This window comes from Lacerta agilis, chromosome 11 (genome assembly GCF_009819535.1).
Source record: "Lacerta agilis isolate rLacAgi1 chromosome 11, rLacAgi1.pri, whole genome shotgun sequence".
NCBI lineage: Eukaryota > Metazoa > Chordata > Lepidosauria > Squamata > Lacertidae > Lacerta > Lacerta agilis.
In genome coordinates, this window is record NC_046322.1 from 45024309 (window position 1) to 45052158 (window position 27850).

Below are 27850 nucleotides of genomic sequence, written 5' to 3' on the forward strand. Positions count from 1 at the left end.
GTGGGTTGAAGGCATGTGGCGAGGGCTCTGAGGGGTGGGTAGGGGGGGGTGAGCCCCGCGGGGTTGTTGTTTCTTCTTCTTCTTCTTCTTCCCCGCCCGCCTCCTGGGCGAGCGGAGCGCCCTGCATGTCTGTGTCGCTCGGCGAGGGAGGGAAGCAGGCAGCAGGCAGGCGCAGGCGCAGCGCCCGCCCGTCCGCTCGCCTGCCTGCAGCCCGGGCTCCCTCGCTCACTAGTGCAGTTGCCGGGGCGTTGATGGCAGCGGCGGAGCGCGCCCGGAGCACGACGCCGCCGCCGCCGCCGCCTTGGGCCCCCGAGCCCAACATGGGCAGCCGGCACGGAGGCAGCAGTAGTGGCCGCAGCGGCAGCAGCAGCAGCTCCGGGGCCCCTCAGCGGCGGGACGGCGGCGGGCGCCGTGGCCCCTCGAGGGCCAGCCAGCTCTCCTGACCTGCCTGCCTGCCTGCCTGCCTGCCGCGCTCTGCCCCCTCCTTCCCCGGCGCTCCCCGCCGAAGAATGTCCGCCAAGTCCAAGGGGACCACCTCCTCCTCCGCCACCTCGTCGTCCGTGTCGTCTCCGGCCGAAGGGCTGCCGGCAGCCTCCAAAGCCAAGGTGAAGGAGCAGATCAAGATCATCGTGGACGATTTGGAATTAGTCCTGGGGGACCTGAAGGACGTGGCTAAGGAGCTTAAGGAGGTGAGAGGGGAAGAGAGGGAGGGAGAGAGAGAGAAAAAGAGAAAATAAACACACACACCCTCCGACCCGATCTGTGTGCCTGCGGGCGCCAGAGGATCGGCCCCTTTCCCCCCCAGGAAGGACCGGCCCAACTCTTGGGCAACTGTGACAGGCGGCAGGAAGAGCCGCCGTCTCCTAAGCCGGCGTGGACCGGACTGCGCCAGACTTGTTACACTTTCGAGTCTTGCCTGGCCACCACGAGCGATCAACTAGTGGCTCCCTTATTTGGGAGCGACGGGGTGGCGGTGTGTGGGGTGGGGGGGGGGATGGAGAAGCCCAGGCACTCGCTTCCTTCCCTGCCTCCGCGGGGCTCGGGGGTGCCGGATCGCCTTGTGCCAAGAAAGCTGCCTCTCCTTGATCTTACTAACCCTCCGTGGGGTGGGGGGGGTGGGGGGTGTGATCGAGACGGGGCGGCGCGCAGGCTTTGGGGTTGCCCACCTCTTTTCTTTGGGATGATGACTTATTAACAGCTGACTCCCCAACCCATCCCCGAGCGCGGATGGGAGTAGCTTGGGACGTCGGGGGTGGGGGGGGGGTGGGGGGGGAGAGGAAGATGAGGTGCGATGCTTTGCCCGGCACCACCCACCCACCCACCCCATTCCGCCCACTCCAGAGTTTGGTTTGTAAGTGGCGGGGAGGAGGGGGCAGGAGGAGGAGTTGTGCCTCTCCATCTTTCCGCGTAAAGGGCTGTGTGGGCATTTCTCCCCTCCCTCCCTCCCTCTCCTGCTTCCCCTCCCCATCCCAGATCTTGGACTCCAGATTTAGCGTTTAGTCATTGCATTAACTTAAGGAGATGCTTCCTTCACTGACAGCAGCTACGCCGCTTCACGCCTTTGGTTCCCCCCCTCCCCTCCTTTTCCCGAGGGTGGTTATTTCTGTGCTTTCTTCTGCCGGCTGTTATTTTTAGGAGGTTGGGGCGACGTCGCCGCTTGGAGCTTGTCAAAGTAAAGTTCCTGCGTGGAGCAAAAGGGGAGATTCCTTGCAGGGAGAGAAGGGGGCAGGGAAAGCTGGGGTCTAGGCCTGGGAGGGATTCTGCTGGGTTTTGGATACTCCTGCTTCCTTCCCAGATCCCACGGTCTCGACACAGATGATGTCTTCTGTGCAGGAATTGACTATGGTGATCCTCAACACCTTAAGGCCAACCCTTAAGGATCCGCAACCCTTACATGCAGGCACAAGGCAGAACTTGTCCTTTAAGTCTGATGACCCCATCAACACTGTGATCTAAATACATTTGTATTTGCTTTTTCATTGCAAACATAGTTTCATCTGCATAATTTCCCCAAACTTCATCGTGTGGACTGGTTGGATGTGATCTTGGTAGAATTTGGGTGGTGGTGGGTGCTTTTCTTTTTAAATGGACTTTTATAAGACTTGGACCTTTTGTTTTCGTACTGATGGTTACAGGTTGTGACAGATGATGGTGTTTTTAGTTCAGTGGAATCAGAAGAAATCTCCATGTACTTATATATTTTTTATCAACAGCTGTCAAAATTTAGCAGGGTGCATCCCCTCCTCTCCATCAGAGAAATATGTACAGGATCTTGGTAGCTCTGAGAGAAAGGTTGTGGAGAGCAGCAGGCTGTTAGTTCTTTTTCATATTGTTTGATGCTATAAACTTGGAGTTCAGCATCCTGAAGTTTGTAACTGAGTTGGACAGGTCTGAATGACAAGAGTGAATTAAAAAAATGAGTTGCTGGTACAACTTGAGAATAATTAGGCAGAGGCTATAACCTGTATTAGGAAGTAGGTCCCAGTTATTGGGATTTCCTTCTTAGTAAACATATATAGGATTGGACTCTTAAGGGTGGAGAATGGACCAGTTTTGCAAACACCAAGAGACACTTCCCACATTTTTTGAAAATATAGTTGCCAGAAATGTCTGGATTTTCCTTTTCAGGCCTGAAACACAGAGCCAATGCACAAAATATCTATTTGTCTCATATAGTTTAGGAACCAATGTAATATTTCCTTAGCCAGTGGCAAATGTCAGCTCCTATAGTTTAATTTGCAGTCAGAATGCAATTACTGTGTTGGATGCTCTGAAGTAGCAAAACATTGCAATTCAAATAACACAACTTATCTGTCCATTTTGGAGATTCCTCAGATCTTTATTAGTTTGTGTGGGGGGGGGGAGGTACAACTGGTGGACAGATGGTGGGATTAGAAGCTGAAATTCAAGTCTGAAGCACGTGTGCATTGCTTTGTAATCCTGTACATTACATTATACAAGACCCTCTCTCTCCTGCCCCCGTTTCCTAATTTCATAGAGGTTTAACAAGGTTTTTTTCCCCCTCAGGGAAACAAATTGCTTAGAAACAAATTTTCATTTCCTGGAGAAAGCTGTATGAATCAGAAATATCTTTTTTTTACTCTACTAACTTCACTTTCGCTACATTTCTTGTTGCAGATATGCCAACAGCTTGTTATCTTAATGTGCATATTCTGCCTTCCAAGTATTTGTGGGTGTTTGGTATTTTTATGTGAACATGTAACACACACACAGGTATACAATCTGTGGCATTGGAGCCTCATATGTGTCCCCCCCTCCAACCTCATTTTATATCTTCTGAAGCTGCCCTTTCTTTCATTCTGTCCCATCAGAATTCCCTTCTTCCTTCTTGCTCATTTCCTTCTTATTTTTCCTTGCCTTTGAGCATGGTTCCCTCCCCCTTTTCTCCTGCAGAACAACTGAACAGACTAGTAACATTTTGTTTGAGAAACATACAATGATACAGACTGAGCTGCACTGGTTTGTTGATCAGAACTGGATGAATGGGTACACAGTCCACAAGTGAATTGTATAAACAAATAAGCAAATAATACTAATAAAAGCACTCTGAACATTGAATTGAAAGTAACTGCATCCCATGCAGTGGGACTTCCTTCTAAGCAGACCTGAGCAGCATTGGGAATTCTAATCTGAAGTAGCCATGGTGAAAATCAAAGAAGGCCAACATTTTTTCTGGGTTAGTTAATCCAGAACACTTTTGTCCCAGGCTCCATTTATCCCTTGAGTTTGGCTCCACCCTTTTATGGCATGCAGACCTTGACATATTTCCCCTGATGGAATGTGGCCCTTGACAGGCAAAAAAACGACCCCCCCCCCCCCGGCTTACAGTAACAATATTCTCTTTAAATTTCAAGGAGTCTGTGGCTTTTACAATTGTTTATAGTATTTTAGGATCCGGGAAGAGTGCCTTATTTTCTCAGACTTTGTTCTGTTTCTGGAAGTGGAACTCTTAGTTTTAGGTAAGCAGATTTGTTTAATATCATTGACTGCGTCTCTGAGAACAACAACAATGAACAACAATTTGTGGCCTTTGCTGCTTGCTGCCAAGAGTAATTGTTTATGGCTGCAATAGTTTCATGGAAGAAGTGAAGCTACAGCGTCTGTTAGGAAAGGCTACAGCTTGTAATGACAACTTTATGCACCTAAAGCAGCATGTTTTCCTTTTTTTTAAATGCTAGTTACTGTGAGAAGATAAAGAACACTGTTCATTAGTTCACAGCTCATGTTCTTGTCTTATGTTTTCTTTGAAATCCTGAAGTGCTTGACTAATTTTTCTTTTTTTTAAAGAACCCATCTTGCTGCACAAGCAAGACAGCAACAGAATTGTGGTCTTAACTTTGCATTTACATATTATATTTTATTTACAGTCCACTTTCCTGCATGGAAGTCAGGGACACTGAAAGATACTCGGAGTCCAGTGTGACTTTCATGCTCTTTATTCAGCTCATAGTAGTGAGGAATGTAGTTCCCCCAAAACGTTTGCTTTATATACACTATTTACACAATGGGCCCCACGTGATTGGCTAATTCCGGGATACTCCTGTATGCCAATCAGAGTGTGGATTCACTTCCACCTGGAGCTGGATTGGGTGGCTCCTGCAGACCAATCAGACTGCTGCAATCTCAATCCTATTGTTCTGGGACCAGTCAGACTGCTGCAATCTCAATCCTATTGTTCTGGGACCAGTCAGACTGCTGCAATCTCAATCCTATTGTTCTAGGACCAATCAGACTGCTGCAGTTTGGATCCTATTCAACTCAGTACATAACAGACACAGTGTCTGTAAAGTGTCCACGTGGCCTCACATCTAGGCAACAAACCCAGATTAGTTTAGCTTCAGTAAGATTGTAGCATAACTGTGCCTTCAGGCCATGCCCCAAAAGTTGGCTTTGAAAGTGAAAAAACACAACTTTCACTCTTTTAAAAAAATAGGCTGCCCTTCTGTTTTGTTCAAGAGGTTGAGTTGGATCTAGGGAGTCTTCTCCCAATGAAGGAAGTACCTTTGGAACCACCAACTGGAAATCAAGATTCTGTTGGGGGGGGGGGGTTAATCAACCAAGTCGTACACTGAAATTAATTAAAAAGCTCAGTTAGTCTTGTCCATTAACTTCAGTGGATCTACTTATTGAATAAATACTGTTCAGTTCAGGCATAGATCAGGGTGTTTTGCTTCTCTCTGTAATGATAGCATCTCTGCCTAACACAGCTGAGAGGAATCAGGATCAGCCCATTCAGGGCCATAGTTCATAGAGAAGAGGTCCCCATCTTACTGAGGGTTCGAGACCCATTGGGTACCTGTAACTGGTTTAGCTGGCCAGTTGAAGCCGTTCTCAAGGTGTGGCCACTGTCACATGCTGAAAGCTTCTAGGAGCCATAGGTGAGAGCTGAGTGCAGGATGGAGACCAAAGGTGGACAAACTACTCCAGAAGGAGCACAACATGCCCCCCCACCAGAAGTACTACCCCCTTCCCTAACATCCCTAACTCCCCTGGTTGTGGTACTGCTTAGCATAGCAGTGTAGCAACAGTTGTGACAGAATCATCTTCAGGCAAAGTAACGCCAGAAATTTAGAGACCTGGTTGGAAGAGAGCTGCACGTGCTGCCTGGTTCTGCAACATAGGAGTGGTGTTGGCTGCCCTTGGAGGGAGTCTTCTGAATTTGAAGAGCCCAGCAAAGCCATGACAGATGAAATGGAGACTCCTTTAATTCAGTTTGCCATGTAAGCTTGACAGTGGGGTTGGGGCCTGGCATGATGGTGGCCTCATACTTCTGGCCAATTAAGAACTGACATACATTAAGACCATTTGCACTTTAAAATATTGATGTGCGCATTCTGTATATAGCTTAACTCCATTATACTCATTTATTGATTTATTATATGTTCCTATGAATGTAATGCACTTAATTCCTTGTCTTTAGGATTCTAGCTTAATGGCACTGGGCTTCTGAATCCAAACCTAAATCAACAAGAGAATGTTTAGGGGTTTTTTTGTTTTTTTTTAAGCATATTGAGTCACCATAATTCAGGCATGTACCTTGTTTTGCTTTTCTGTTGACGTGCGTTGAAGCTGGACAGATGTTCATCTTTACCTTCAAAATAATTCCCTCTGCTTTTCCCTCCTAAAAATGTGTTAGTTGTACTTTTAAAGTCGAAACATGTCTGGTTCCACTGAACAATTTTGAAAATGGTACCTACCTACCCATGAATACATACAGGAAGTATGCTTTCCTTTTTGCTTTTCCACGTGGTAAAGAAGTGAACCGACACCCTTTTAAAAAGGTCTTTTGATTTTGATGGAACATTGCATATTCATGGTAGAGGATAAGGAGGGATCATGGAATTATAGAATCATATAACTGTAACATTGGAAGAGACCCCGAGGGTCATTCTGTTCAACCCCCTGCTATGCAGGATTCTCAACTAAAGCATCCATGACAGATGGCCATCCAACCTCTGCTTAAAAACCTCCAAGGAAGGAAGGTCTGCTACCTTACACAGCAACCCTGAACATAGATTAATTGCTAGGAAAAGGGAATTTGAAGACCTTGGGACGCAACTGCCACAATTGTACTGCCAGGAAGCATTCCACAAGAACAAGGAAGGGATTGACTGGGACCCAGGATGTGAGCAGATAATTAGGAAGGCAGACAGCCATTTCAACTGATCATTTTATTAGAAATGTAAGAAACTGTCTTATACTAAGTCAGACTGTTTGTTCTTCTAACTGTATTGTCAGCACTGACTAACAGTGGCTCTTCAGTGTTTTAAGTCCTTCCCAACCCTACCTGAAGATGCCAGGAACTGATCTAGGGACATTTCTGCATGCAAGGCAAGTGCTCTGCTCTTGCCCTGTATGTTATCTGCGCTGTGGACAAGATGGGTGTACAGGCCAGGGGAACAGCAGAACGTGTTAGTCCCCAAGCTACAGAAAGATGTTCACAATTTACAGCGGAGCTTTCCAAACTGTGTGTCATGAAATGTTAGTGTGTCGGCTGTGTTTGGAAAGTTCTGATTTACAGGAGAACCATGGCATAATTGAAACATAGTTGCACACAAAGGAATCTTGAAACTGTAACCTATTATTGCATGTATAACTGCATGTATAACATTCTGACTGTTACTAAGACTGTCATAACCCTAATTGAACTCAAATCACATTGACTTCTAAATTGCAGTGTAAACCACTAATGAGAAACCCGTAGCCCTCCAGATGGCATTAAACTTCATTTTCCATCAGCCCCCAGCAGTATGGGGTGTGGTTAGGAATGATGTGACATGTGGCAATATCTGGTCGGCCATAGCTACCCCATATCTCTTGAATGCCAATAGGATAATCTGAGTTGGGATACGATGTAGCAGTTTGAGAAAGGTTTAAATCTCAAACGGGTAGATGCCAATGCTTCGGGAAGTACTTGTCTTTGAAGGTTTCCTCCTAGAAAGGCCATGTATAGAGCACAGAATAGTTCTGAGAAACAAGGCCTATTGAGGAGGATGAGTCATAACTTTGGTGTCTAAGAGGAACTGGACATAGAGGAAAGGGTTAATTTCCTTCATGAGCACAAATAACCCCATGTATGAGATAAGTCAACAGGCGCAAGGTCAGCCAAGCCAGTTGCTATGGCAATGGGCCAGTGCCATCTATATAACTGAATAAGGCAAGGCATGTCAGATCATTAGTCGTTAGGCCAGCATGTATGCTGATTGGCTTCCTAAATCATGCCCGGCTCCCAAATTTCTGTGCAGCTTGGGAAGTTGGAAGCACTGATTGCTCATCCCCCCGCCCGCTCAACTGTACTGGACTGCAACACAGCACTCCTCAAGAAGCAGGGTATGGGAATTCCACCATGTGACCTGCTTTCCTGCAGACTTCAGTCTACAACCGAGGCACAAATTTGTCAATTAAACACCACATAAATCCCAGATTAAAAATTATTGTAAAAAAAACAACAACCACTGTTGTGAAAGAAGACATTTTGTGAGAATCTATTGCAAGAAAAAGGATAAATATATATAAGATCTTAGGATCTTAACCCTTCAGTCTCCGTTCCCTATTGAGACTAACCTTAAATATTGAACTGAATTCCACTATTTACCCTCTTCCACTTCATCTCATACCTCTGTTTCCTCTCTCCATGTTGAATTTTACATGGCAAGCTCCCTGTAATAACACTCAGTGTTTTTGTTCTTGTGCTTTAAAATCTATGTGCAAGGTATTAAGTACATAATAATAGTTAATAGGATGTGTGTATATCTTCACATATGAGGTAAATCAGTGACAAAGATAAAGAGTATTATGTAATTTTGTCAGAATGGTTCAGTAGGAGGTTTCCATTCTGAGTTATAACTTTAGCTTTTTCAGAATTCATTGCGAATTTGCTTGACCTATTCTATAATATTCTGTTTAGGTTGTGTTTTCCCCCCACTTTGAAACATAATTCTATCTGTCACTTGTCAGTTTCCAACCCATTTCAAAAATACTTGATGGTGAAAACTAGGCTGGGCTGCATGAAGATGTATTGGACTGATTATGCTTTCTCTATTAGGCATTTAATCACTAAAGAGATCTGGAGTTTGTGCATGCTAAATCTCCTAGAAATCTAGGTTCTCCATTAGAGGAATTAAATATAGAACGTTGTGTAAGTTCAGTTCAAAGCTCAACCATCAAAGTGTTCTGTTGGTGAAGTCTCCGGTAACGTCAGTATTGTGCTTTCTTGAAACATTTGATCTCTGTCCCATGCTGTCTGAATTGCCAAGAGCAGCGGCTTTCAAAGGTTGTTGTGATGGGCCTCCCGAAGTTGGCACTTCCAACTGAAAACAGTTTAGAGATTTTCTAAATCAGTGTCATAGTGCAGCAGCCCCGTGCTGTGTAAACCTCTTAGAATCATAGAATTATAGAGTTGGAAGGGACCGTGAGGGTTATCTAGTCCAACCCCCTGCAATGCAGGAATTTTTGCCCAATGTGGGACTCAAACCCATGACCCCGAGATCTCATGCTCTACTGAGTGAGCTATCCCAGCTTCTGCTGGCTTGTGACCTGGCTGGGGTCACTTGGAGGTGCCACTAGTGCAGGGGTCGGCAAGGTTTACCTTGCCTGGGCCAGTTCACTCCAACGGAGATCCCTCTGTGGGCTGGATCACGTGCGTGCATAAGCGAGCTCGCCCGCGATTTTCAGCGTCTGCGCAGATGCAATTTCCAGCGCAATGGAAGCGAGTCCCCGTGCCACACTAGTTTAGCGCAGTGCGCAGGGACTCACCAAGTGGGCGGCTCAGTTCAGCGGTGGCTTGTGGGCTGGTTAAACGACCCCATGGGCCATTTGTGGCCCACGGGCCTTAGGTTGCTGACCCCTGCACTAGTGTGACTCTGTCTCAAGCCCAGTGGCAGCTCTGTTGTCCTGTCATTAAGTGTTTTGCATGTGGGATGCACTGCCCAAGGCTTGGCCCATTCATAGACAATGAAATTTCTTATCACATGAGTGGAGAAGCTCTGGCCCATGAGCCTGATTAATCCAGCTCTGGCCTGTGTGGCTGTTTTATTTTCCAGCCATGCCTACCTGCCCCACACTTAATGCCATTCCTCCAGCTGTCAAAAGTTGGTTTGTATGGGGTGGGAGGAGCTATGGATCTAGTCCATCAGGCAGATCCGCTTCCCCATCCCTGCCTTAGCTTGCAGACCTTCACATTACCATGGTTTGGGCATTAGAAAGGTCAATAGAAAAGTCACTGGCCATTGAACAATTCTGTACTTCTAGTTCCTGAGAACAGGGAAAATCTGACCTGTTTCACCAGTAAACACCCAAGGTCTGTTAGGGAAAGGTGGAGTTGGGGCTCATTTTGTGGAGGGAGTAAGATGGTGCATACCATCTTCTCATCCAGTTAAGATACATTCTCAGCCTCCAAGGTTCAGAACAAGGTTAGGTGGTTTTGGTGCTTGGCAAAAATGCACAATTTCCCCATGCACATTTTTGCTACTTGTGCAAACTGAATATGTGCTTCAGATACTGTAGAAATATGAGCTTGTGGAAAGGACTGAATGAATTAAACAAAATAAAGTGAGAAGTGAAATCATAGTACAGACTTGTGTTTAGGTCTACTGACATTGTCATTTTCCAGGCTTTCTTCTTTCCATACAGAATTTGCTGGGAGTGTCATGCATATTTCGGTTTTTCCATTTGATTTTCTTGCATTGCATCACATCGCATGGCAAATACTTCTGTGGATATCAAACCTCATCAGCCTGAACAAATTCTTGAAAGTTATTTGTGAAATATTTGCATAACTTGTAATAAGCAAATGAATGAGAGTTAGCTTTTTATCAAAAGGGAGCAGACATGGTAGCTGTTGCCAATAATTTACAGAGATTGATCCAAAATAGAGGATATCTAGATTGTACGGTATGCAAGAAAAATAATGGCTACTGTGCATAATTATTTTGGCTTCATGCAAACATTGCCTACGCTTGTAATTTGTCCAGTTGACTGGCTGCCATTAAACCTGTGGTTTCTATGCATCGCTAAATTTTCCATTTCCACCTCAAACTTGCTATATTTTGATTGATTTAGTGAATATTTTTCTATGTCTTAAGCTACTGGCTCTTCCACTTCAATAGTGACTTAAAATGGGAAATGCTGGCATTGACTGAGAGACAGGAACAGGTTGTATCTCACATGAAAAAGAAAACAAATCAGGATATGTTGTTCTGGTGTGGGTTCTTCCAATGTCCAATATTTTTTATATGGACCAAATAAAATACATTTAAATGCATCAAAACCTTGAACCCAGACAAATAAGGAAAAAGTAGGTGGGAGATAGAAAAGTCTGGGATGGGAAAGCAATGAGAGGAAATGGTGCTCATTTCTCAGCAGCTGTAGTTCCTGCTAGTTGTGATCACCAGCTGCAGGGTGGTGCCCTTCAGGGGAAGATGACATGGTTGGTTAGAGCATGGTGCTGACAACACCAAGGTTGCAGGTTCGATTCCCCATATGTGACAGCTGCATATTCCTGCATTGCAACGGTTGGACTAGATGAGCTTCAGGGTCCCTTCCAACTCTATAATCCTATTATTTTAATGATCTTTTAAAGATAGGATGTGCTCATACTAGCACCCGATAGGGTGATTTCACCCATGGGGCTGAAATCACAGTGCTTGGCACTGGGAAATGATACATGAGGTCTTAGGATGGGATAATATGAATAGAGATGTTGATGACACATTTTCTGGCTCAGAAAAGATGTCACAGGAGCAGATAGTGCTCACTTACATCAGGGGTTGCCAGTATAGCACCCATAGGCTCTCGTGTGCCTGCCACTGCCTCCTATGGTACCTACAAAAGGTCTCAGTCAATATTCCATCAAAAATGCACAATGCATGAGAGACTGTTCGGTCTTCCTGCTCAATTCCTGTTTGCATTCCCTCTCCTACATCAAAGGCACCCACAAAACCTGCCAACATTTTATCGGATGCCAGGATTGTACATTTTGTTTTACGACGCCCTCCACGACAGCTGTTTTGTGACTGGTGCCCACTCTTTAAAAATAATCCAACTTTGCCCACTGTTTCAGAAAGGTTGGCAATAATTGCCCTAAATTCTTCACATTTAAATCTGAGCTGCGGAAGAATTCCATTTCCCCCCAAGCCCACTTCCACCCTGGTTTTCCTGGCTCCTGCAACCCTGACAACAGCAAGCAGAAGGGAGAAAAGGAGGGAGGTCTCCTACACCCTTTCCTGGTATGTGATGTGCTGTCATGCATTGCACCAGATTTTTTTTTTTCTCAGGAGCTAGGAACATCCTCATTAGCAATTTGAAAAACTACCTTTCCAGTGTCCACTGGTAGCCAGTGTGCCATGTGGTGTACATAGCAGTGTGTCAGGCACTAGAGAAGGGGTGAGATCTGCTTCCACTATTAAAGCCAGCAGCCACAAAAACATGTGGGTCAGGGTTTGTGATGGAAGGGACCTGAGGGCTTCAAATCGTGTAGTACGGTTCAAACCACTTGAATATGACAGGGGCTGCACCAGGGTTAGAAATTCAGATATGTAAGCTGGGTGGCAAATGGCTCCTTAAACCAGGGTTGCAATCGCCAAAACGGAATGGGTAATTGCAGGGTTTTTTTTTGCCAGGCGGCTCAAAAGTTGCGTTGGTTCCTGAAATTCATTCTGATTGTGCAGATAAAATGTAACAGATAGCATTCTACAGGTTGTGTTGCTAGTGTGTGAAAACAGTCAAGATCCAAGGATTCCCAGGCATGCACCTCCAGATGGTAGGCTAGAGATGTCAGGTGCCATCTTGGCATCTTCACTTGGTTGCAAGTGGCCAATAGCTAAGTGCAAAATGTGCCTGGCGAATTTTGAATGCTGCATTGATTCAGAGTCAATCTTACTTGAGCCATGTGTGGGGTAACTACAATATGAAGAGCAAGTAAAGTTAATTTAATTTAAAAAAATTCCCCTAGTTACATTATAGAAGAGTTGGGCTAGTGATTATCTGGACATTGTAAAATAGATATTGCCTTATCCTGCAAGTTGATGTTCTGCTATCCTTGCTGTGATGCATGCCATCAAGTGACCCAGCATTGCCTGTGATTTACCTTTGCAGTTGCACGGTTGCTGGTGGAGATGACATTCTACGCAAAACAGTTGTTTATTGTGGAAGAGGAGATGGGTCAGAATGCAAGACCACACATTTATATCACTATGGCTGCTCATAGCATAATCAAAGATCTTGCAGTATACTCTTGTTCTTACTGTGTATCATCTACAACAACAGTTAGCAACAGGTCAGTCATAAGTCTGCCATAATACAGGTATTTTTCCAGGTATTTTATGGAAGAAAGATTTTGTGGAACAAATGTATTGGCAAGCTGGATGCAACCTGCAGACCATACATTGCTTACCCTTAACGTACAGAAATCCAAGTTCGGAAAGTAGTGGTTACACTGTATCATCCTGATTCTTCACTGATATAGGCTTTCTGGACAAGTTTGGATTGGAAAATTGGGATTTTTTTCTGATGCCCCAGAGAGTGATCTAATTTAGCATGTTTATTTTACATGTGTTTAGTAGACGAAATAAAAAACTTTGAAATTGCCAAGCTTTTCATCCTACATCACTTCTGATCTTGCAGCAGTGTGTGTAAACCCAGAGTAGAACCGAGATGCTTTGGCATCAAATTTACACCTAATCCTGAGATTAGTTTAGTTTTAGTCTCCACTTTATACTTGGCATTATGTAATTTTAAGTACACCATTACCTTGAGATGTTTGGTTGAAAGGCAGGAATAAATAATATAATGTTCAGGAGACATGTGATCCCACAACTTCTATCTTATACACTTTCATTCTTTATTCCAGTACTCTGTGGTTTTAAGAAGTAACCTTTGTCACTGTATTCTTAGCAGCCATTTTTATTTCTTTATAGCTCATTTGGAACTGTCTCCAGTTGAAACTGATTGAGGCAGGATGCAGAAATGCAGATTATAACAGGCACGTTTGGGGCCTTTCAAGTGGATCCAGCGATGATTGGGAGTTAACTCCAATGAGGATTGTGTTTGCCATTAGCCTAGCTGTTTAAAACCCAATAGTGAATTTTGTATGTGTGTAAAGATGTTGCTAATGATTATGTTTATGCACAGCCCAAGGAAGCTCATTTTTATATTCTGAGATCTATCAATTACATGCAAAGTTTCATGATGGACTCTTGACTCCTTGTGACCTTTGTCTGAAGGACATCTCATTCTTATATGTGATGATGTTAAAATTACCTTTCTTTTCTGCGTTCCTCTACAGCTTATTAAGATGTCATTTTCTTCCTGTTCCATCAGCTAATAATACTTTTGACAGACACCTGAAGAGCAAATACTTCCTGGGTTTTGTTGAGACCCACACATCTCATCTTGTGAAATACCTTCTGACCTCTCTTTGGATGCTTAGGGACAGCTTCATTATATGTGGAAGCATGCTGAGAGGGCAGTAGTATAAAATTCTTCCAGGTGTGCAGCAATATTAACATAAAACAGAGATCACGAACAATCTCTGACCTCCTCATTCATATTTATGATGATCATAAACACATGTGTTGCTAAAGTGAAGCTGAGCGAAATCGTTTTGCCCCTTCTGTGCTTCAGTCTTCAAGGGCTTTTAGTTCCACTATCATGCTATTTTGAAAGGAAAGGACCAGCATATATGTTTGGTGCGGTCCATGAGCATCATGTAACCTGACAGAATGGAGCATGCTGTCACGTTCGTGTTAGCTGTTTTGTTTTCTAAACATTTGTGTCAGTTGCAGTCAAGCCTTTTGTGCAACTCTAGAGCACCTCCAAGTGTAGTATGTTGTACAACTGTGAGCTAATTAGAGCATATATAAATTCTGGTTTTCAAACAAAGTAATACTGCAGTGGCAAGGCATCCTTCTGAGCTGAAATGTGCTGTGTTCATGCAGACTGGCAGACTCCAGCAGTGAACCAACATAAACAGTAGCACAGCATCATGCGTTCCCACAGTTGCCAGGGTTGAAGGGAATTAGAGATCTAGCAGCAGAAATATGCTTAGACTTATGTGATATTTGGTGATATTTACCGGTAAGTGTGCAACAGAGAAAGCTGTGGTTTAATGGTTTACATGTGTAGGCATGGGCAATAAATTGGCTGGTCATTTGCTGCTGCTACTTGCATTTCAACAAGCCTGAAAGTTTTCATTTTGCATGTTTATTTTAAACTCAGCAAATGGCATAACTAACCTGTAAGGGTTAAATGATATTTATTTATTGAAAGATTTCTGTGCCACTCTTGTAATGTTCATTGGGATAGATTTAGGCAGAATATGGTAATCCTGTATTTTCTTAATCATACCCATTTTTGTTTAAGATTATGAAACATTGTTCTGTGGATATAGCAGAATGAAATGCTGTTATCTTTTGGACACTGCCTTAACTATTATGATATATCTACAATGATTGTTGGACAATGTTAGCTGATATGCCAACATTAAATTGGTAATGAATATTGGATTGGATCCATACTAAGGTGTGCTTAGTTCCCATTGAACTTAATTAGGCTTATGTCATAACTAACTTGCTGAAGTCTGGATCCAACATATTATATTTCACTTTTGTTTTATTTTTACATTATGAGATATTTCCCAATGCAGTTACCATTGATGAAAGCTTGTAGGTTCTCCAGAGTTGGGGATGCTTCAGACTATTGATTTTCAGTAGGCCTAGCATGCCTAACTCTCTGTTGGATCTTGGCTTCAGTATCTTACCTTCTACTCAGCTTTTAGGTGATGGCTTTCTTGCCTAGGCGTGAGAGTTCAGGCAGAGAAGGTGAGAAGACACAGACTAGCAGGCATGCAGGCCATTTTCATAGAAAGGGCATCAAGGTAAAGGGACCCCTGACCATTAGGTCCAGTCACGGATGACTGGGGTTGCGGTGCTCATAGAATCATAGAGTTGGAAGAGACCACAAGGGCCATCCAATCCAGCCCCCTGCCAAGCAGGAAACACCATCAAAGCATTCCTGACAGGTGGCTGTCAAGCCTCTGCTTAAAGATATCCAAAGAAGGAGACTCCACCACACTCGTTGGCAGCAAATTCCACTGTCGAACAGCTCTTACTGTGTTTGTCCGCAGATAGCTTCCGGGTCATGTGGCCAGCATGACTAAGCCACTTCTGGTGAACCAGAGCAGCACACAGAAACGCTGTTTACCTTCCCGCCGGAGCAGCGCCTATTTATTTATTTACTTGCACTTTGACGTGCTTTTGAACTGCTAGGTTGACAGGAGCAGGGACTGAGCAACGGGAGCTCACCCTGTCGCGGGGATTCAAACCCCATACCTTCTGATTGGCAAGCCCTAGGCTCTGTGGTTTAGACCACAGCACCACCTGTGTGCCATAGAAAGGGCATAGCAGCCCTGAAATAATGCAAACTTCCCACCTGGGTTTCCCATGATCCTACTTATGATATTTTGGAATGGTGCATGACATGATCTTTTAATCCAAGCTATAAACCCTCAACACTTTACAGGGTGCCTTGGGTCTTCTAATGAGATAAAATGTCAATGTGGCTGCATGCAGGAGAATAATTGCCAACTTTTGGCAGTTGCACAGCTGCTAATTATTTTTAATAGAACCTAGAGAAGAGGCTGTTCCACTCAGCATTTATGAACAATTGTTACCAATTTTTGCTTTAAACCTTGTTTAAGTATTGCTGTCCAACTGTCAGTGAACTCTCTGGACACCAGAAGGGAAATTTTTACAAAAATAAGTTGACTGACCTTAGGCTAATTCAAACCTTTGTGGATAATCATGGCTTGCATCTACCTTTTGAATAATTGGAACAGAAGCATCCTCTTCTACTGCTGGAAAAAACCACACACAGCAAAGCTACAAATTATTGCAGTAATGATATATCTGCAGGGGTTGCTGTACAAACTTCCTTCCAATTTGACCTTGTTAATATGAATGAAGTACTCCCAAATTAGATATGTGTATTTATTCTTTATTTTCTTCCTGTGAATACATTGATATTATTTTGGAGAAAAAGAGAGATTTGAATATGTGATAAAATTACAAATAACAATTTGCTGTTTTGCAGCATTGGCCTTTGTAATAGTTCATGTAGTTGATCACTGATTATTATTAGTTATTTTTCATTAATTGGCTATCCAAATATTTAAACATCTGATCTTTGTAATAACAGAGAGTTCTGCTTTCCAAGGCTGAAAATCACCTTTGTGTCTATTATTAGAAGAATTTATGTACCAATTATTTTAAACTCTAAGCAGTTCTCAACTTGGTTAAAACATCTTGGATAAACAGCAAATACAAAAAATATCGGAGGACTTCCACATTCTATAAAACACAATTAACAACAGAAAATGGCATCAAAATAAACATTGCACATAAAAGTCTGCTGCAAAAATACAAGGAAAATTCATAGTAAACAACTTCACAAAATATCCTCTAAACAACAGGAAACACATTATTAGAAATGAAAATCAACTAAAAGGTACAAATGCCACATTTTAAAATAACACGATTGACAATTAGGCAAAAGAAAACCAAGTTACTCTTCCAACCACCCTATGCCAATTAATCATACAATTGAACACATCAATCTAATTAAATTCCAAGCCCTCTATGCAATAAAAAGCACAGCTTACTGTCGCGGGCCCTTCGCCCTGTACAGCCCACCCCCGGACGTTTTACGGTCTATGAGTGCTGCACCAACGACAAACAGTCCCCAGCTGCCGCCCTTCAGACTACTAGCTGGATCCTGCTTACTTCATTCACCACAGACGAGGATATTGTGAACTAAAAAGATGTTTATTGCGTACAAAGCTTGTGGTTGCTGATAAATAAAAGGTTGTTCAATAAGCTTATAACAATTGTCCTATACCGGCCTAATACCTCTAAATATTACCGGCCTAATACCTCTAATAGTAAACTAAATATCAATAACAATGCGTTTCACAATCTCTTTATCCTCTCTGCTAACATCCACCTAAGACTCTGAACTCCCAGCTCTATCTCTTGACTCACACTGCTCAACTCCAACTCTAACTCCCCGCACTTAACTCTAACTCCTCCTGCCCATACTTCAACTGCCTTACTGTCCACTGGGAGGGGTGTTTTATACTCAGGCTAAGCCCGCCCCTGAGGGTTCTAACTGTCAGAAAGTTAACCCCTACCTGGCATTGGGCTAGTTCTCCACATACCTCCCTCCTTTTTAGGTTTGTATCAGAGGAGTTACTAGCCAAAGTATCCCTCTGATACAAACAACAGTTTAAAACATAACATAAACAAACATTTTATAACTCTTACCTATATTACCTAACTATGGCATAATATTACCTCTTCAGTAAAAGTACATATAGTTGTGAACATTATATACAATAGTTCATGCAGCATTAGGTCTTTATTGCAAGAAAAACCGTAACTGTCCATTAACCTTTGTCTTTGGGTCTTCATTATAAGGCGTCTGCGATGATGTTTAGGATCCTTTCACGCTCCTTCTCGTCCTTAACCGTCGCAAGAAGTATCTTTCTCTGGGCACCAGTCTTTTCTCTGCCATACGTGATGGGATGTAAGCTGTCTTCCCCGGCCAGATGACACAGTCCCATTCCGATCTCTGCACTCGAGGCGTCTGTAACGATTGTGGATCTCAAGCTGGGTAGAGTCCTTGTTTCTCAGGATCAAAAGCTCTCTTAGTTCAACCTCTCCCTCCTTCAGGATCTCTGTTAAATGTTTAAGCTCGCAGACTTGTACACACATCTCCAGGTCATCATAAGCTGCATAAACACTGGTTGTCTGGCTTTTAAATGCACTGGGAACTATTTGCAGAAGTTTGTGGATATCTTCTGTTTTAGTCAGCTTGCTGAAGCTTTCTAGGCAAGCGTGATCTCTTAATGAAAGTAGGCTAACAAGCTCTGATTGCTTATTGCTCATAGCAATCTCCCTTGTTGTCAGTTCAGCTTTGGTCTGTAGTGATTTATTAGTTCCCACTTTGAGCAATTTTAAGATTACTTTTGTATGCCTTTGACGTGGTAGCCCTGTTAATGCTGTGTAACTACATTCATTTTGGACATTTATTTGTGTTGCATGAGCAGCAGGGTACCCATCTTCCCACCACACAATCTCTAGTGTAGGAAACACTTTCACTTTCATAGAAAGTTGATAGGCCCCCATGCCAGCTATAACTTCCAGTTCGTCTTTCTTTCTATCTTTCCAACTGATGAATGGTTTATCGTAACTATGACTAGTTGTTTTAACTGATCTCACAGATAGGTCACGGGTCATATTGCAGGTAGACACTCCTTTACCAATATCACCGGCTTTTTCAACAACGTGACTACTGTAGTCTAGATTGGGTTCATGGTTTAGTGACTGGATTGGGTTTATCATATTCTTATGCATGACCCGCCTCCCTTCACCATGCTGAATTATATTGTTTATATCATTCATTTTTGAAATGCTCTTACAAGGACCTTCCCATGTCAGTTGTAACTTGTCACTGTTTACTGATCTGATTAATAAAATATCTTGTCCTGGCTCAAAAGATCTCTCATGTGCTTTTGTTTTATCTTGCCCATGTCCTTGTAATTGGCAAGTATGGCACGTTCGACAAAATAACTTTATTTGCTTGCCCATCCCAGGCCAAAAGAAATTTTGGGACACCCTTTGTTTGGTTCTGGTGATTCCCAAGTGACCTCCAAAGATACTGCCATGTGCATGTTGTATTATCTTGGTTCTAAATTCAGTAGGTACTATCAGTTGCCTGTGGATTTCATTACCCCCTCTATTAGGCTTTAAAAGAATCTCTCTGTATAGCAACCCATTGTTGACTACAAACCGCTCCGGGCTTTCAGGGGTTAATACTGTATTCAAGGCTGTGGCTTGAAAATATTTCTGTAAATCTGTATCTAGTTTCTGCTTGGCTGCAAAACTAGCTGCTTGACTATTTGTAACTGGCATTATACTTGTATCTTGTGTCAGTTCAACAATTGTATCAGGCCTTTCCTCCTGAGGTAACTGTCGCAGTTTTTGTGCCCTAGTTATTACAAATGCACTCTGTACATGGTCAAGGAGATCCCACCCGATTAACATTGGAGCTGGGATTTCTGGTGAAACTGCTACTTGCCATTTTCCAGACCATTGTTTATATGTCAGATTAACTAATGCGACTGGCAAGATTTCTGGCTGTTTTGATATTCCTTTTAAACTGATTGTTTTGCCTTTAATAAAGTCTTCTGGCTTTAATAAATCAGGATGTACAATACTAATCTGAGACCCTGTGTCTTTTAAGCCTTTATATTGTTTACCATTCACCCAAATTTCTTCTCCTGTTTTGTATAATAGCATGTCATCTTGTTGAATTATATAGCACCTCACAACTTGGGCCACTGGTAACTCCTCAGCCTGTTCTCTAGACTGGGCCTCGGTTGCCGTGGCAACCATGTTGGCAGTTGGCTCAGTCTCCACAGTTTGGACACAATATGTCTGCTTCTGAGGGATATTATTTGCACTCTTAGTTCTGATTTCAGTTCTACAGTCCAGTTGTCTATGGCCTTTTTTCCCACATTGCCAACAGATTAATTCAGGCCTTTTACCCTCACTATATTTATTTACTTTTCCCTCAGTCCCCCCCGTTGTCATAGGTGTGTTATGGGGAACATTTGCATTGGCGGGAAAAATTTTCTTGGCAGTTTCTGTGGTAAACTTTGTGGGCTGTTGCATTCTCTTAAACTTATTTGTTTCCCACTGTTTGTCCTTATATTTTGGGGCATCATAAGCGTGTTCTCGGATTTCATTTATTTCATCTGCCAGATTAGCAGCTTCCAGGATGGTTTTAGGGCGTCTTTCTTTAATTAAATACTTCAAATGACTATTAATCGTGTCATAAAATTGTTCTAATGCGATCACCTCTTTTATTTTCGCCACAGAATCAGCACCCTCCTGTTCTAGCCACTTGTTTAAATAATTTGTAGTTTTAGCTCCTAGTTGAGCAAATGTTTCCTCACGCACCTTTTTTATTGTTCTAAACTTTTGTCTCAGTTGTTCTGCAGTAATTCCGAATCTAACATAAACCAACTGTTTAAATGCTTCAAAATCTTTGGATTGATCAGATGGCATTTGAGAATAAATCTCTGTTAATGTTCCACTAATACGCGCTCTCAGTATTTGCATTTTCTCCTCATCTTTTACTTCAAAATCTTCGCAAGCCCTCTCAAAAGAAATGATAAACGCTTCAGGATCGTCTTTATCTTTGAAGTCAGGGAATCTTTTTAAATCCACCCTGCTAGGATTTTGTGTGGAACTATTGTTGTTGTTTCTATTATCTACAGCTGATAATTCAAGTCTTTTCATTTCTAATAAATATTCTCTTTCCTCCCGTTCTCTCTCTCTCTCAATATTTAAGGTCATTTCTTTCTCTTTTAGTTTCATTTCTTTCTCTTTTAGTTCTCTCTCTTTTGCCTCTCTTTCTCTCTCAATATTTAAGGTCATTTCTTTCTCTTTTAGTTTCATTTCTTTCTCTTGTAGTTCTCTTGCCTCTCTTTCTCTCTCTCTCTCAATATTTAATTCTCTCTCTTTTGCCTCAGCTTGTAACTTTAATTCTCTCTCTTTTGCTTCAGCTTGTAACTTTAATTCTCTCTCTTTTGCTTCAGCTTGTAATTTTTTCTCTCTTTCCTCAGCTTGCAATCTCATTTCTAATTCCTTCAGTTTATATTCTTGTTCTAGTTTCCATTTCTCAAATTCCTCTGAGGCTTTAAAACTAGTCCCCTCAGCAGGATTTTTGTTAACTGTTTCAGTACTGGTTTCCTCAATCTGGGAAACCCCATTTTCTTCTTCAGAGCTTTCTACTTGTGAGTCCCTAAGAGCTGTTTTTGTCTTCCTAGGTGGCATTTTCTATTTATTTGGTGGTATTATTTCTGTACTTAAATCAAGGATGTTTCAGTTAAACTATTTCTCCAGGCTTAGTTTCCACAGTTTAGGTCCAAAGTCACGCCTAAAGTTACCTCAGTGCACTTTGTCCAGCGTACTTTTCCGACCTCTCACTATAAACCTTTCTGCCTGAAATAGTTTCAAACGCAAAGTATCTTTGTAACTCTCTCACAATCTCACAGTCTTAGGCGCTATCACACCACACCCTAGGGCCAGGTAATTCCTCTCTGAATTCCCCTTCTCCCTTTCCAGGTGTATGCGATCCCCCTTCCTGACTAGATTGTAGAGTCTCACAGAAGTTTGCTTAAATCCTCTTTAAGCCTCACACTTCACACAATGCGTCACTCTTAAATCCTTCTTGTACCTTGGCACTTCTTGCCAACACTTTAGATCTTTGATCTCAATGTGACCACCACTTTATGACAATCTTTCGTCCCGACGCTGCCACCACTTTAATGTCGCGGGCCCTTCGCCCTGTACAGCCCACCCCCGGACGTTTTACGGTCTATGAGTGCTGCACCAACGACAAACAGTCCCCAGCTGCCGCCCTTCAGACTACTAGCTGGATCCTGCTTACTTCATTCACCACAGACGAGGATATTGTGAACTAAAAAGATGTTTATTGCGTACAAAGCTTGTGGTTGCTGATAAATAAAAGGTTGTTCAATAAGCTTATAACAATTGTCCTATACCGGCCTAATACCTCTAAATATTACCGGCCTAATACCTCTAATAGTAAACTAAATATCAATAACAATGCGTTTCACAATCTCTTTATCCTCTCTGCTAACATCCACCTAAGACTCTGAACTCCCAGCTCTATCTCTTGACTCACACTGCTCAACTCCAACTCTAACTCCCCGCACTTAACTCTAACTCCTCCTGCCCATACTTCAACTGCCTTACTGTCCACTGGGAGGGGTGTTTTATACTCAGGCTAAGCCCGCCCCTGAGGGTTCTAACTGTCAGAAAGTTAACCCCTACCTGGCATTGGGCTAGTTCTCCACTAAAGCCAAAAGTACATTCAGTTCAGTTCCACGCAATTACAGGCTTATATGATCAATGCATGCTATTTCCAATAGCAGGCTATGAAGGTTATAGAAACTACCTTGTCCAACTTTCTAACAGTATCATTCTGAACAATGACACTTTACCCCCCACCACCCAAAAAAGGGGGGGGGAATACTATAAACATGAGTGAATCATATCAGTACTTCTTACTTCCTTTATCTCTCATCCAAGGAACCAAAAACTATCAGAATATAATATAATATAATATAATATAATATAATATAATATAATATAATATAATATAATATATAATAAGACAGACTTAGCCATGCTTTGACCCATTGAAGCTAGTGGGACTTAAGTTACTAATTTGCCCCATTGATTTTTATGACTTTTATTGATTGAGTCTGGAACCAACTTATCATTCCCAGTTAAAACACAGTTTCCTCTCTCTCTTTTTCTTTTTTCTTTTAAAAGGAAGTTGTAGTCTGGGTACGACATTTGTGATAATGGTTTCACATTGTGGTTTGGAACCCACAATTTAATCACAGTTCCACACTTTGGAAGAAACTGGCAACTGTGCTTTCAGATAACCACAATGCAAGCACTGAAGCCTTGCATGCAAGGAGAGGAGTGGGAGAGAGTGCAGAGGCACAGCACTCTTTCCTGCCTTGACTTGTGACATCGGAAATGGCATTTTGTTATTCAGGATTTGGGAAAGGATCAGATTCCTGCAATGCACAAATGCACCTTTCGGGCACGGATGTTGCAGTTGTGTCTTCTTTCTATAGTTGCTTTAAGCCAAGTACAAAATATCATTTGGAGCAGTCTTAAATTCATAGGAACTACATAATTTTTGGTTCTGTTTTTTCTTGGTATGACAAACTCTGTTTCTGATGTTCTGGCTCATTGTTTTCAAGGAGTGGACGTCATTTGGAAAAGTAACAAGTTTAACTGTTGCTCTCATGTAACCTGAGGCTTTTGGAATGTAGTGTGTGATCTTTCCAGGAGACTGCATATGGAAAACAATGAAGAAACTTAATAGTGTTGCACTACAGTCATATCTCGGGTTGCGTTTGCTGCAGGATACGAATGTGCTGAACCTGGAAGTACCGGAACGGGTTACTTCCAGGTTTCTGCACTCGCGCATGCGCAGAAGCGCTAAATTGCACTTTGCGCATGCGCAGAAGTGGCAGATTGCAACCCGCACGTGTGCAGGCGCGGTGCTGCGGGTTACGGACGCTGTAGGTTGCGAACGCGCCTCCCGCCCGGATCGCATTTGCAACCCGCACGTTCACTGTATTTTTAATCATGGTGGGTGGGTGTGACACTTGAACTTGAGTCCATGTGATTTTCAAATGCATCATTAAAGCACTAGGGTGCTATGTGTGGGCTAAATAAATTATTTTAGGTCTAAATCAATGACAGATAATTCATTGCTTCATGAAATAGATATTTTTTAAGTAGGAGATGATAATCTACAATGTGTGACTCTCCAAATATATCTTCCATTGGTCTTGTGTTCTTGTGTTACTCCAGTTACCTGCTATGTGGCTCCATTTTTCTCTGAAGGGAAACTGCGTTACATTTCACTTTACTGGGAAATGAGATAGCTTTCTAGATTTCCATGCCTTTCTGTTACCAATATTTTTTTAAGCTCCTTCGAAAAATTGGATTTTCTAGTAGCATGGTTTGCTCATCCTTTGAAAAAAAGAAATCTAATAAAAAGTAATGTGATGGCTACAGTCATTCTAAATGGAAGGGCTAGACTAGAAGGAGGTTTTGCTTGTGACTTGAGTGACAGAGAGGTGGTGGAATCCATTTTCTAGTGATGAAGAAATTAGATTAAGGAAATAATATAATATTGCCATTTTGTAAGATTTAATAATCTCTTAGTTACTGACTAATGTGCAAAGCAAAAATGTAATGAGAGAATGTTCATCGCGCTATAGGAAAGAGCAAGAAACCTCAAATTGGTCACATTTATTTCCCATAAAAGTTTTTTTTAAAAAGGCCTTTATTGACCCAGTTTGAAGATAACAGTCTGCTATGAAAGACTCTGTTGTCAGCAGCTGAAGACTGAGAAGCATCAGAAGAGGAAAAACTACAGCTAAAGCAAAATCTCCTAAAAGCTCAATGCATAGATTTTAGAAATATACAAGAAATGACAGTTATGAACCCTTACATGGTTTTGAAGCCACTTAACTTGTAAAATGTGCAGAACGTACAGTATTTTGAACCGCACGTGCTTTCCTGCTATTCATTAACATTTTGTATTTTTGGGAAATGGCTTTTACCTTGTTGGATCTTTATGGGATATGCAGTTCTTTGTTAATTTTGAGAAGGGGGGGTGAAATGTCGATATAGATATAGATCAACAGGAAAATATCAGAACTCAGGGAAGGAAGAATTAGCAGACAAGTATCCTGTTTGGAGTCTGTAATATATAATATTTTTTGCCCATTCCCCTCCACCTGAAATCTCAAGCAATGACCTGATCTGACTTGGAAGGGGCACTGAGACAGATTAATTGTGGACCTTCCATCCTATTTTGCAGGCCTGTTGAAAAAAAATAAGACATGCTGGGTCTTTAATTGTTGCTATTAATAGATATTTTGTTTATGTGTATGCCTGATTTATCTTCTTTGAATTAAATAAAATTGGATAAACCTTGCCCACTGATATGTCAAACACTTTGTTTTGTTAATTTCCCTTTTCAAGGCATTGGATTTAATGGTAAAAAAAAGTTTTCTTCAGTTTGTTTATGGATTAACTATGTGACTGACACAGCTCGATGTGACTTATCACAACATGATTTCTCATATCAAGAAAGCTAAGAAAACAGAAGGAGAGTTATGGAAGCTAAATCCTGAGAAAACTACTGTTAAAGACAGACAGGAGAAAAACATGCTTGCTTATATGGACAAATGACTTTTTTCTGTCTGTGTTTACTCCCTAAGCAGAAAAGGGCTACATACCAACAACTTGGCAGGTAAATAATAATAATAATAATAATAATAATAATAATAATAATAATAATAATATTCCATTCCCCCCCTCCCTCACACACACCACGGCGGTGCCTCCTCCCTCCCTCCCTCCCTCCCTCCCTCCTCCTGGCTTCTCCCTGCCCTGCCTAGAGGAGGAAGGGGGCTGGGCTGAGCTGGCTGAGCGCCATTTTAAGCAGCCCCTCTCCGGAGCCAGCTCTTTCGCACCACTCATCTTCCCTCCACCGCTGCCACCGCCGCCCTGGTGTTCCTGTGGGCCAGAGAGCGGAGCGGACAAGCTCACTCTGCCCACCTACGAGAACCACCACCACCAGCAGCGGTGGTGGTGGTGGCAGCCCCTGGGAAGGTAAGCGCAGCGGCTGGGGCTGGGGTGGGGTGGGGAGGAGGACTACTTGCCCCCCTCACCTCTTCTTCCATCTTCCCCTCCCCAGTGCTGCTTCACCGGCCCGCCAAAGGGTCTGAGGGACAGTGGACCGGCCCGTGGCTAATTTTTTTTTGCCGACCCCTGCCTTGGCCTAACTAGTCAGAATGAGGTCCTCAGAGAGATCATAGTTTTTCTTGGTGGAAAATGGGATTCCAGTTGTAATGCACATCACATAATTTATATTGAATATACTTGAATCAGTACATGGGGCAAATCTACTTCTTCTGACTTGGTTTTCCTAAATAGCACAGGGTGGTCCACCCAGTCAAGCATCCTGTTCTCACGAGGCCAACCAAGTGTCTCTGGGAAGTCCAAAAAGCAGGCCCTGAACAAAATAGCAGGCTTCTCATTTGTGATGCAGAGCAACTGGCATTCAGAGGCATATACCGTATATACTTGAGTATAAGCCTAGTTTTTCAGCACACTTTTTGTGCTTTAAAAGCTGCCCTCGGCTTATACTCAAGTCAACCATTCCTTAAGAAGTGTACAAGAACGGTGGTTCTTTACTCTCCCCAGGCAGCTTGTTCCATTCCTGAACTGCTCACATAAATGCAAACTTTACACCCCAGAAGGCAGAAAGCCTATCAGTTAAGGAAGTATTAAAACCCCACAGGTGCTCACTTTCCCTGGCTCCTGCTTAAACAGGACAGGATCCCAGCCTTCTCTGTATAACACAAGGGAACATTGCGCTGTGAGTTAAACCACAGAGCCCTAGGGCTTGCTGATCAGAAGAATGGCGGTTCGAAACCCTGCGACGGGGTGAGCTCCACAGCAGCAAAGGAGGAAGAGGAAGGAGCAGCCCAAAGGGCTGCTTTGGGCTGCTCGTTCCTCCTCTACCACAGTGGCAAAGGTGAACCGGCTTATACTTGAGTCAATAAGCTTTCCCACATTTTTGTAGGGAAATTAGGTGCCTCGGCTTATATTTGGGTCGACTTATACTCGAGTATATACGGTAGTCTCTAACATTATTTTGACTTAAATGCTTCATCCAGGGAAAGCAAGCATGGGCTATTATATGGCCTAAGAGGGGAAGAAACACCACTACAGTATTTCATCCTACACTATAAACATTAAAATGACGTGATCCACAAAGAAGCCAAGCCAGTCACCTTTGAGGATTCCCAGAATCTTAAGATATGTATAAGAAGGGAAAGAGAAGAGGGTATTTGCTTTCATGCTGTGGAGAAGATGCAAACTGAGTCTTGTCACTGATGCTTTCTGGAAAACCCTAACGTGTGAGAGCAACCCCTCCTTCCCCATTCTCTGTGGAGGGAAGGAGGGGTTTATCTCCTGGGTTTGTGCAGGCAGATTCTCTGTGTTCCTGTCATCTCCTTCAGATGCCCCAGAGGCTCATGCTGGAAGCACTGGGGTGTCCACTATGGGGGAAAGGACACTTGCAAGCGCTTATAAGAACACTGATTAGCAGTATTCAGAATCTGGTGTGATTCGACAACTAGATTCGACAACCAGTAGGACTCTAGAGAAGTCAATCGTTAGATTTAATTAATGCGATACACCATTTTCTGTGGCGGTATCTCTCTCTCACATGCTCATACATAGAAACACACACACTAATGTTCTTACTAGTTGGAGATGACTTTGCCAATTTTGCACTGACAGAACAAATGTAGTGAAAAGTAAAGTATCTCATGAATGTTTAAGAGTTGCTCCAAGAGATTTGTTCAGTTCCACAGTACAGAACATGACATATACTCATATTAATAATAAACATATGAATATTAAATTTTGCGCATGCATTTCACCTTCTGTTTCACACAACACAACTGCATCCACACAGGGTTGCACCCTAATTTGCTGCCTGTGTTTACTGAATGCCTATCTTTTTAATACAGGGTCTCTGTGATGGTATGCGTGCTTCAAATAGACATGTCCAGTCTAAAGTACTGCTCTAGCAGTGTTAGAAACTCAGATACATAAGCTAGAAACTCAGC

At 42.7% G+C, this 27850-nt stretch overlaps 1 protein-coding gene across 2 annotated transcripts in view; it reads left to right on the plus strand.

Annotated features, from left to right (window-relative positions):
• The first annotated feature begins 453 nt into the window (after positions 1–453).
• PRR16 (proline rich 16) overlaps positions 454–27850 on the plus strand; it is a 119758-nt gene continuing 92361 nt past the window's right edge. For both annotated transcript variants that reach the window (XR_004427546.1, XM_033163890.1), the window contains exon 1: positions 454–689. Coding sequence is in view for 1 of the 2 variants with exons in the window: in XM_033163890.1 (XP_033019781.1) it covers positions 510–689 (180 nt within the window). In the remaining variant the exon portion in view is untranslated. The remainder of the gene's footprint in view (positions 690–27850) is intronic.